Genomic DNA, 12,307 nt, shown 5'->3' with positions numbered 1-12,307 from the left:
CTCTCTCGCAGAGTAGCCTGTCCAGGAGGAACTTACAGAGGGTCTAAGGTGAAGGAAGCACACGACTGTGTAAGCCCTTGTCAGGTAAATAATCAGGTTATTACCATAAGAAGGGAAAGTCACCCTCCAACCAACCCTCCAAACTCAAATATAATAAAAGTAGATGTATTCTGCGACATCAGACTTAACTTACTCATTTTATTTGAATAATAATCCTTCATAAGTCCATGGATGGAATGTCCTTAAACAGAAAGTAAATGATTCTGTGGGAGGTCTTTTCAGGGTACAGGTTTTCCCTTTGCTTGGATTGCATTGAAAAATGTGGAATATAGAACCATTCTGGAAGCCTCCCATTCATGGGCACTCCACTAGTTCTCAGACTAGAGAAGGTGATCTAGTTCTCATGACAAAGGACTTTTTAAGGCTCTCCATTAACTGAAATCTTGTTTTTTGGCTTTGATGTTTTAAAGATGTCACAAGGATAGCTATCACAGCACTTGGCCCCTCCATCTTTCTTTGAGCTGTTAACGTTAGGAACAGACACAAATTCAGGGCTTTATGCTACTATCCTCTCTCTCTTCTTTTCTAACTAAGGAAACTGCAATTCACTAACATCCATGAGTTTTGTGTTGAGAGGAAAAGAGGACTTTGGCTTGTATCCTCGGCTTTGAGACCCACACGAGTTTTCCTGTGTGTTTGCCTCACAGGGATCTTTGCAGGATAGGAGTTCTCTGTTCTCACTTCTTTCTAGGGGAACCCACTCCCACACGGCCTTTAAAGGAATCCGTTGGTTAGGATTAACTGTACATTCATTTATTAAAAACTTATAATTAACAAAAGATTCCAGAGCAATAGCTTTTGTATACTATGAGACTCAGGAAATTAAGTCAATTCTGGCTTTGCTGCTAATGAGTTCTGTGATCTTAGGCAATGCATAATCTCTCTGGGATTTAAACTTCTTCATTTTGCAAACAAGATCCCTGTCCAGATGAGTTTTTAGGGGACGTTTTCCAAATCTAAAAAAAAAAAAATAAAGCTTTGCAAAAACAAGATGACAGCAATTGGACAGGACTCATCTGGCCACCAGAGAAATCCTTAATGATTAATACACAATCAGTGGCTGTCCTTGCAGCAATTAATGCTCGTATAAACTCCAAGAGGTCCTAAATTGTGCCGTTGGATTGCATGTGCCAGCACACCCCCACAGAGAGAAACTGGTTTCCTTGGATCATGCAGAAATCAGGTCATGGTCTCAGCTCCTTTTGGCTTCAACACATAAAGACAGCTCCCCAGCTCACTGGAAAGACAGTTGTCCCATAAGAGAATTTGAATTTCATTGTTATAATTTTAACAGTTACCAATAAGAACCAGAAAGTCTCTTTTGCACGAGATATGTCAAAAGAGAAAAAGGAAACCTGATAAATATGAAAGTTTTAATTAGAAAGCTTTAGGCACTTTAGGATAAAACCTAGACCAGCCTCTGCGAGCTTGGGTAGCATGTAGCACTGTTCTGTGAGCTTAGAGCTGGTTCCACAACTTTTTCCATTGTATACATTAAAAACGCTAAGCGAAAGTGAAGGCTATCATGTTTCTCTGCCTTACTTTTTCCTCGTCCAGCCAGTTTTTAATGCTTTCACTATTCATCAATCCTTGTTTATTTAATGTGTGTGTGTCTGTGTATATATGAGTGCATACGTGTGTACAAGTGCATGTTATTTGTATGAGCACATACATATGGAAGCAAGAGGATAACTTTGGGCATTGTTCCTCAGGCTCTGCTCACTTTTAAAAAACAGATTAATTTCATTTTAATATTATACATATGTGTATTCTATTTTTAAATTTTCTGGGTGGAGGCATGTGCGCATAAGCACAGGTGCCCATGGTGCCAGAAGAGGGCATTTGATCCCATGGAGCTGGTCCTTCATGGATGTGAAATGCCCCTTCCCACTGATATGCCACTTGCTAAGGGATACACCTGTCTCCCCTTCTCAGCATATTTTACATACATGTCTTGACTTTTAAAATATGGGTTCTGGGGAATCCAATGCAGGTCCCCATGCTTACAAGGTCAGTAATTTACTGACTGAGCTGTATCCCTAACTCTTAATTCTTTTTTATTAGAAAATCCAATGTGATGTNTCTTGTTTCCTTGGGATGTTATCACAAGCACTTAGAATTCTCCTCTCACAGCTACATTCCTGAAACATTTCCCAACAAATACAAGGAATAAAAACATTGATTTTTCTTTTTTTATTAATTTTTATTGAGTTCTATATTTTTCTCTGCTCCTCTCCCTGAACATTTTAAAAGGCATCTATGTGACTGAACCACCACTGAACTTGTATTCACTAGATCTGATCCAGTGTCATCTTACTGCTTGACTCTTCCAGTCAGAAGCACCAATAGAAGTGAAGACACCTTTATAAATGAGAAGAAGCATAAACTCGCCATTGTCTCTCTACCCATCCCTATGAAATTTACAGTTAAGCTACAATACATTTTCTTAAACATTGAATTTTAAGGAGCCAGGAGTGTAGCTTAGCAACAGAGCCCTTTCTTAGAGTCTCAAAGGCCCTACCACTAGAAAAAAGATGCTTTAACCTTGAGACAGTAGCACGTGAAGTCAGAATGCCGTGAGAAGCAGGGCGATCATGGACTGAGGGTGTACGGTCTCCTGCTGTGTGTTTGAGGCCAGGTGTGTCTGGGAGAAGTTTAATTTTAGTGAACCAACAGAGTTGTCATTTGATTGATAACAAATAGTTGATTTGTTTTATGGAAAACAACCTCCTTTATCAGTAATTGAGTCTATGCGCCATAACCAAATGGCTCAGTCTACCCTTATCATCTCAGATAGGTTCTTTGCCTGGACAAATTTCCATCAGGCTCCTCCCACTGGGCCTGCCCTGCCCAGCGTCTCTGATCCCTCTGGTTATGGCATCCCTCGCTGCCCACCTCCACGTGATGTCTGATCACTTTCGGCCTGTTTACACCAGGACTGCCACTAGCCTGCTTATCTGGTATGTCCCTTACTCCAAAGACTGTTCTTGGTAATTTTCTGTCCACTGATCCTCACCCTGCTCCTGGCCAATATATTCAGAATCAAACCCAATTTCTTTCTGATGCTAGACCCTCATTATGGAGATCCCTATACCTATTGTGATTGTTATGAACAGTTTTTATTACCCTTCTTGAACAAGTCTTCAATAGTTTTCTACACCTGGGTCTATTTGACTGATAGTTTTCAGTGCACAGTGCTGGTACTGCCATTGGAAAGCTCCGTAACAGACTACCTTAGGGGATATCCTTAGACGATTTTTACAAGGCCAGAATTGGTAAAGTGCAATGTAGATTTTAGTCAAAAGATATGAACTGCTCAGTTATGGTTTAGCACACTTTTTGATAGTCCCCCACCCCCAGGCTTACAGTAATCTTCATTCAGGAGAGCAAATGACGACTTGAAGGATAATAAACAGCATTCTCTGGTGTGCCCACTTTCCAAAGCCAACAAGTCTCACTTACTTCAGCTCCTTTCTCTCCCTTCAGTCCTTGTCCACCCTGGTTGCCAGGTTCACCCTTTAATAGGAGCCAAGAGAGAAATAAAATAAGAAATGAGCTATATGAATATGATTTTCTTTGATTGTTGGAATGATAGAATACTTGCACAACATACTGGGGGCCCTTGTTGTCCAGTGGCACCTCGGAGTCCTGGCACACCCATATGGCCCTAGGAATAGAAGAGATTCTATTAATTCAAGTAAACTCAGTCATGTGACCTAGACAGTTCTCACTTAAATGGAAGCATAGTATTCTAGAGCCTAATTTAAATATAAAGTCTTATTTGAAATAGGATAATACATATAGTTGAGGGATAGTTTGATGATTCTGATATATTATGCTGGATAAATATAGTTTTTGGTTTTGTTTTTTAAAATGTGAGCTAACACAGAGGATTGGATGGTGGGTTAGGATGGTACCTAATCTTTGAACCCTGTAAATGTGGTAGTATTTGGAAAAAGAGTCTTTATAGATGTGGCTACATATGGTGGTTTGAAAGAAAATGCCCCCAAAGGGAGTGGCACTATTAAGAGGTGTGGCTCAGTTGGAGGAAGTTTGTCACTGTGGGGGCAGGCTCTGAGGTCTCTTGTTCAGCCTTCCCTCAGTGTGACTATCAGTCAACTTTCCTGCTGCCTTCTGGTCAAGATGTAGCCAGCACCACATCCACCTGGTTGCTGCCATGTTCCCCATCATGATGAAAATGGACTGAATTTCTAAAACTGTAAACCACTATCTTAATTAAAGTTTTATTTGTAAGAGTTGCCGTGATCCTAGTGTCTCTTCAGAGCAATAGACACCCTAACTAAGACACTTTATTAAAGATCTCCCGAGAATCTGAGTCAGCTACAAAGCTCAGGTTGATGATGGTCAGCCACAACTTTGCTGCCTCCCTGACTTGTCATAGTAGGGAGACCTTTCCACAATGACCACATAGCCACTGCCTCTTCGGACTCTATGAAGTCACGGAACAGTTCTCATCAATGATAAACCAGTTCCTGGATGTTTCACTTCATACTCTGGGATATCTTGGTAAACACTGACAACGGCCATATTTGTGAATATAACATTTCAGTACCATGATAGAAACGAGACTGCATGGAAAAGCAATAGCTATAGATCTCCTTTAGGTAGGGCAGGCAAAAGAGTTCTAGATCTGTTTAAGTAAGGTAGCAAGGGAACGCCTCCCTGGTGATAACTCTCCAGCTGACATCACTGTGGTGAGGAAACGGCGATTGTGAAAAGTCAGCGATGGGAAGAGAAAAGAGCTCGGTGTCCTCTGGACCCAAACAGAGTGCATGGCTGATTATTTCATGGTGTTTGCATTTGTTTGAAAACTGAAAACAGTTTCAGGGAAATTCTGCTCAAATTTAGAAGCAAGGTGTGTGTGAAGCTTCCAGTGATTACCTTATAGCCTTCATCACCAGGCTCTCCTCGGTCTCCTTGCTCCCCCATTGGGCCCTGCAGAGAGCACACGCAAAGACAATCAGTTTCCTGACTGTAATTCCTGAGTGTGGATGCCACAATTAGGGTGGTTTATTCTTTTGTCAAAAATAAAAGGATTAATGTATAGTAAGTTTTTTAAGTGTGCTATGTAACTGAAAATGATCGAATTTCAAGAGATATCAAACATGCTACAGAATTAAACCTTGATCAACTAACTTAATTTATACACAGTTGCCATATGATTTCAAAATTTTATATCCAGTTATTATATCCACAATTAATTATAACACAGATATAATTAGTATGAGGTTCACTGCTAAACAGAAAATTATATGAACAAAGTCTCATAATGATTCTGCTATGAAAAATATTGAAGAAAGATGTTTAATAAAACCATGAATTTTATGAGTATATTATATTGTAAACCTTGTAGTTTTCTTATTGTTAAATGGGTTGAAATTTATGCAAGATTTAATTCTATTTACTCTGCAGTCTTCTTCAACTAACCTAACAAAAATAAGACTTGTTTTTTAAATACCTGTCATATGAGTGTTTTGATAAACTGTTCAAACTATAATCTTTAAAATTTACATAAAGCATTAGCTATTACATACTAGAACTTCCTGTCGGAACAGAAACTTAAATTAAGGTAAGTGGGAAAAGCAGGAACTATTATAGATGGATTATTACAGGCTGATAGATAAGATCACCTTACTTCTAGATGAATAGTTGGAAGGCACACGGCAAAGAGAAGCTCTGACCCTATCTTATTCTGAGAATCTGGTTTAAGCCCCGTGCCTGTCTCATGTCTACTGAGAAATCCTACCACAACTAGTTTTACTTCTAATGTACAGGTATTTATTACATATTAGAAGACAGTCTTTGACTGACATTCCCAAACCTGAGAAAATAAATACTACTATTCTCTACTTAGCAATTTTTTTCTGTTTGTTGGGCAATTTTTATATTATTTCCAAATATTGCCTGCTAAGTCCTTCCTAATGCTATGATCCTTTAGTACAGTTCCTCTGTTGTAGTGACCCCAACCATAAAATCATTTTAGTTATTACTTTATAATTGTAATATTGCTATTGTTATGAATTGTAATACAAATATTTGGTACATAGGGTATCAGATATGCAACCCCCATGAAAGGGTCGGCCCACATCCCAAAGGGGTCATGACCCGTGAGTTGAGAGCTGCTGCTCTAAGTGGTTTAGACAGATTAAAACCTATTTCATAAAGACACCTAAATATTTGCCCAGAGAGATTACCTCTATATGAAATGTCCCAATTTGAAACATTCTAGATTTTTCTATATTATTTTCTACAGTCAAATATCAATGGAAACTGTAACCATGGAGCCAGATCAAAATATTTGGACTATACATTTTGATCCTATGCTTTCCTGTAGCCTTTATTTTGAGTTACATTATGTGGAAAATGGAAACTATAACTAATATGCTTATTTCTGTGAAGTAAGTATTACCCACCCACTTGAGTTCACATACATTCTTCACCTATTATTTTAGCCTCAAATGGCCACAGAATTGATTATTCGGATATCAAAACAACACTAGTAGCTACTTTCCAAAAACAGTGGTTACAGTTGGTCTTTAAAATGCTGGATTTGAAGACTATAGGTTCACAGTCTTGAAAAGCAATTGACTCTGACTGGTTCTAAAAGCTAGCAAATCACTTGGCAACTGTGGGTAAATTATTATAAACATATGTAGATCATATTTTATAAAAATACTCCAGAAACAGATCTGATATTGATAATTAAAGAATATTTGCCCTAAAAAAGTCTAAAGTTTATTTGTTTTGGACAGTCTCTGTAAAAATTTGTCATGCATTCAATGTTGAAGGATTTCACAATTAATTTTCTTAAACATACATCTTGGCTAAGATTCTTGACTAATGTGTTTTTCATATCTAAGATTGTTACATTATTTAGATGGTATGGAGAAAAGTATTGCTTTACTATAAAGCCAAGTTATAAAGCTGACCAGTTAGAACTTTGAAAAGATATGATTGGCACTGAAATCTTCGGATTGCATTTTATCCTGAGGTACCAAAATAATTTTAGAAAAGACCTACTGGTTCACCTCGAGGCCCGGGAGGTCCTAGGACTTTGCTGTCTTCTCCTGGGTAGCCCTAAAATGAAAACAATAGTTTACTAAAACAAATCAGTTAAGGAAGTCTATTCCAAATACTCTGTTATTGTCTAATGTGATTTTGACTTTAAGTGGAAACTTTATAGCTAAGAATTTAAATGTATCATATTTTATATACAGCTCTATATATCATCTGTTCTACAGTTTGTATATTGTTGGGGAGTATTAAACTATGTAAAGATGTGTTACATCTGTTTATGATGTGGAATATTTAACTACATAAAGATGTGTTACATTTGTTTATGCCCTGGAATATCACTTTAACTATGTAAAGGTGTATTACATTTGTTTATGCTTCACTTGTTTAATTATGAAAAGATGTGTTGCTGTTTCACCTTGCCTGCCTAAGGCACCTGATTGGTCTAATAAAAAGTTGAATGGCCAATAGCTGGGTCAAAGAGGGATGGGCAAGGCTAGCAGGCAGAAGGAATAAATAGGAGGAGAAATCTAGGCTTGAGAACGGGAGAAGAAAATGAGAGAGAAAGGAGATACCCAGGACCAGTGAGACAGGCACTAGGCAGCAGATACAGAGTAGATCATACAGAAATAAAAGTAAAAAGCCTTGAAGCAAAAGGTAGATAGAAACAGGTCAATTTCAGTTTAAAGAGACAGCCGGAAATGAACCTAAGCCAGGCCGAGCATTCAAAACTAAAAAGAAACCTCCATATCATGATTTGGGACCTGATAGGTCAAAAAAGAAAGCCTAGTACAGAATATGGTTCTTGAAAGTATTTATCTGCTTTAATCACACAGAATGCATCCTAGGAATTCTCAAAACATGCAGACCTTCAGTTAAATCATAAGCCGAGTAATGCTCGAGTTATCCCTAACTCAGTAGGAAATTTAAACCTAAGCTAATATTTATGTGCCATGGTCATTTCATCCAGCACATCACATCTTCTTTCAATAAATAATTTTGATTTTATGAAACTGTATATCACTTTCACATACACTCTCTCACCTCAATCTTTAATTAACCCATGGAAGATATTTTAATAATTTCCTTGAATTTTAGTTCCTTGGTATTTATATCCTCTTAGATTTTGCAAAGTTTCCAACTTAAAAAGTGGTTCTTCTATCTCTTTGCAATATTGCCATGCATTCATTTAGGAAGAAATCATAGATTTACTACGTAACTTTGGAATTAAAAGGACAACACACATGCACACAAACACACATACCTTTTCTCCTTTAGGTCCTGGCAATCCAGAGGGTCCTGGTGGACCTTGATGGCCCTATAGGAAGAGAAACAGATAAAGAGACAGCCCCCAGACCACACGGTCATGTACTATCTAATGCTACCAAGTCCATCTTATCACACATTTCAGTGTTCTGAGAAGAATAGTAAGACACACTTTATTGGATCTTGAGAATTAAATATACCACAATGGTTTATCAAGAAAACAAACATTCTTTATAAACAACAGGGTTTACTTTATTTTCTTAAACTTATTAGAACTTTCATTTTTTGGTGGTGGATAAGTGCATAGACACATATATATGTAGTGAAGGTGTAAAATCCAGCGTGAATCTCCACAATATCCATTCTAACTGTACAGAACTTTATTGAGATGCGTAGACCTTTGGTCTAATCTCAGTGAATGATGCTTTTCATTTGCATGCTTTTTATAATAAAGTTTTAATAAAGAAAAGTGAATCTTAATTTGCACATTTGGGATATAAACTAAAATGCTTTCTTGTCTTGAACAACACACATATGCATATATTTAAAATTAGAAATGTTTACTCTGTATCCCGGTATTCCTGGTTCTCCATCAGGTCCCATCAATCCTAATGGACCCTAAAAATCAAAATAAATATGAGAGAGAAAATAACAAGTGAACTGGTAAACATCTATGACTATTATTGAAGCCTTTCTCATTAGATTTTCTACCTAGTATAATTGGAAAAACAGAAATATGACACCCCAAATTTTTGTCTGTTTCTTCCCGCAGAAGTCCTACAAGCAATGTCTCTGGTTCATTTCTGGTATGTGCCTATTAAAAACCGTGCTCACTTATTGGAATACTGCTGGCCCCTAGAAGGTTCTTGGAAATGCAGTTCGTGTCTGTCAAAGTTTGTGGTCACTGGATATCAGAAAGTGGAACCTGATAGTGTTTGATATTGTGACTTTGGGATTCAGAACAGCTCCATCCTCACAGATGCTTCCAGATGCTTCCTGGAGCATGGCTTTAATACTGGCCAAAGTTGACAGATTCGAAATACTGGCAACGTGTGTGTCGTTACCATAATAAGATTATTGTTATCAGTATTTTACAGATGAACAAGTAATATAAATTAAAGACTGGTCAGGAAACGCGCCTAATCTATTCGAAAGATGACTCAGACAGGTGAAAAACAGATAAAAGTCGTGATAGTAAAAATGGCCTCATTCTCTCATTATCCAAGAGTTTGAACACAGGATTCTCCTGTTTGGGTCTCAGAACAAAGAGGAGGCACGGCACAGAGTAGGTATGTGGTTTGCCGTGCACTGTGCTAAGGAGCTGTGAGGATCTGTGTGTGGCGTCACACCCGACTAAGCTGCTCCACTGTATCTCACATACAATACAGCTTGATATATTTCTTTAAAAAAAAAAGTTCATGCTACAATTATTAACCGTGAATCAGGACTTTTAGGAAGATTTGGATTGGAACACATTTCAGTTTGAGAAAGAACTATGCAAAGTCAATTTAAATAAGAATTCAGACATGATACGTTATAGAGATTTTTCTACTGGAATGTATTGATTCAGTCACAGAACTAACTAAAAGAAACACAAGAAAAATTGCTAAGGCTTTTAAAGAAGATTATATTAGATTAAGATGAACGAATGACATGAGAAAGAGAAGGGGAGAGTGGAAAGAAATTTGTTTAATTGAATGAATTCTGGAAGATAAACATAGTTTCTGAGCTAAAATTTTGTGATTTGAGGTCAAAATTATGCAAGACAGAGAGTCATTTCTGGTGTGCGAACGGTTTCAGAGAAGTTTCAAACTCTAAAATTAAGAGATTGAAAGGGCCAGGTGGAGTCAACTTGACTGATTTGGAGAAGGAGTCGGAAGCTTTTCCTGTTTCCTTGCTTGTTCTGGGTACCGGACAGCAGCAGTGTTTCCTTAGAGGTTAAACGAGGCAGCGTGGCAACTGTGTCCAGACAGCGGGCATGACTGAAAGCCATGGCTGGCTCGAAGGGTGGATAAATGGGAGCAGCTATTAGAAGAAATAAAACACGTGCGCGTAATGGAAATCCCATGCTCCTGAATGTACCTAAGAGCGTATCTGCTGATACACAGACATTACGGTGCAAGGGTTTAGCGACTTTTTTTAGACATCACTGGGAGAGGAAGAGAGGGCCAAGAATGTGAGAAGCTCGGTGAATGAAATGGGCTTCGTATGATAGAAATAGGTGGGATTTGTGGTCACACACCCACAGAGAACACACAGCTTTACAAATATCCAGTACCTAATGGCTTCAAACAAAATTTTAACCAAGTTCTTCAAGGCAGGAATCCCAGATTACATTCTCTGAGTAGGATGAGACACAATTAGGAAGGAGCAAGAGACTTTAAAAAGGAATCTACTTGAATTTAGAATTCTTCAGCATAACTCTTCATGAGAAGAAAAACAAATCTGGACTTACAGGCTGTTCCTAAGTGCATGCTGGGAAAACACCAACATAAAAACAAGAGGAATTTCGCCAGTGCCAGACAGGAAAAGGTAGACTAAAATGTATTCACTAAACGAAGAACAAAGGGGCCTCCCTGTGGCCACTGAACATTTGTAGAAGGTTCGAAGTTTTCTCTGATGTCTCAGCTATTTCATTATCTTCGGGTTCAGTGTTTGAGGGGCCCTGAGGTTTTGGAGGTGTCCACGTGGCTTATTTTCTAATACTCTGTGTTTCTTGCTGTGATTTCTCTTTGAATGGATGTGTCTCTCGGTTATATATCTTTCTTTTAAGCCTGTCTTTTGGGTGTTTCTTTAGCCTTCTGTGAGTCTTCTCCTGTGACACTAACGTCTGCTTAGGAGAAGCAGGCAGCACTCACAGATACAACGATCTAACAACCACTGTCATGCGTGAAATCACTTGAGCTTCACTCCGGTAAGGGAAGGGAGGACACAGAAGAGCCAGGGGGACTGTTAGTGTAAATGTGGCAAGGGGATTTTCCCAACCCAGTGTGTTAATAAGAATGAAAAGGAGGAGAAATGGGCAAGGGGAAACCAGGAAAAGCACTAGACAGCAACAAAGGGGTGGGAGAACTCAGTATCTACATGTGAAAGAATGAAAGTAAATTCTACACCTGTCTTCCTGCTCACAAACTCAAAATGCAGCAAAGACCAGAATGCAATCACTGAAACTCTGATATAAGCAAATGTTGTAGACTACAGCAAAATTTACTCTCCTAGTTGAAACCGTCATTTAAGAAAGAAAAGGACATTTCTCTAAAGGAGGAAATGAGACTCCACCACGAGACCTCAGGAGTGTTCTCACTAGAAGCATTTTCAGCATCTCATCCAAGAGCTGCAGTCCTCAACTGCTCTCCAAGTTCCAGTCAATGTAAAAAGTTAGAAAGATAAACAGAAATATGAGAGCAATGAGTAAGTGGAAAGATACCTCCTGCTTCTCGTAGGAAGGCCAGGTAGTGGGAGGGGCTGAGGAGCTGAAGCTAACGTTCACAAGAAGACGGGCATCAGAGCCAGGCGTCTCTGAGGGACCTCAATGGACACAGCAGCCTGACAGACAGAACAGGCTGCTATGCCCAGAAACAGACTGACTGACTGTATGAGACCACGGAGTATTTGGGTTTAGTTACAGTAAAAGCAGCCTTACCGTAAAGTGCAAAATACATTGAGTGTTCAATAACAGAATTAAGGAAACAATAAGTGGGGGAAGACAAACATGTATCTCCCATAACTAAGAAAGAAAAAAATCTCCACATGGCTTAAAGAATTAAAAACAATGTTATAAATATTTTAGGATAAGAATACAGATAATTTTTTTTATACTTTTGTTGGAGATAAAATTACTTTCTTTTCTTTTTTTTTTTTTTTTTTTTTTTTTTTTTTTTTTTTTTTTTTTTTTTTTTTTTTTTTTTTGTTTTTTTTTGTTTTTTTTTTTTTTTTTTTGTTGGGT

The 12,307-nt window shown here is 38.1% G+C and overlaps 1 protein-coding gene across 2 annotated transcripts in view; it reads right to left on the bottom strand.

Annotated features, from left to right (window-relative positions):
- Positions 1-12,307, bottom strand: part of Col24a1 (collagen type XXIV alpha 1 chain) — a 234,275-nt gene that overhangs the window by 57,161 nt on the left and 164,807 nt on the right. For both annotated transcript variants that reach the window (XR_007595037.1, XM_050160215.1), the window contains 6 exons: positions 8,926-8,979; positions 8,360-8,413; positions 7,102-7,158; positions 4,963-5,016; positions 3,674-3,727; positions 3,523-3,576 (listed from right to left, as the gene is read on the bottom strand). Coding sequence is in view for 1 of the 2 variants with exons in the window: in XM_050160215.1 (XP_050016172.1) it covers positions 3,523-3,576; positions 3,674-3,727; positions 4,963-5,016; positions 7,102-7,158; positions 8,360-8,413; positions 8,926-8,979 (327 nt within the window). In the remaining variant the exon portion in view is untranslated. The remainder of the gene's footprint in view (positions 1-3,522; positions 3,577-3,673; positions 3,728-4,962; positions 5,017-7,101; positions 7,159-8,359; positions 8,414-8,925; positions 8,980-12,307) is intronic.

Source organism: Alexandromys fortis, unplaced genomic scaffold (assembly GCF_014885135.2).
Source record: "Alexandromys fortis isolate MF-2015 unplaced genomic scaffold, M_Fortis_MF-2015_v1.1 scaffold_124, whole genome shotgun sequence".
Lineage (NCBI taxonomy): Eukaryota > Metazoa > Chordata > Mammalia > Rodentia > Cricetidae > Alexandromys > Alexandromys fortis.
This window is presented reverse-complemented; position numbering and strand designations above follow the sequence as displayed.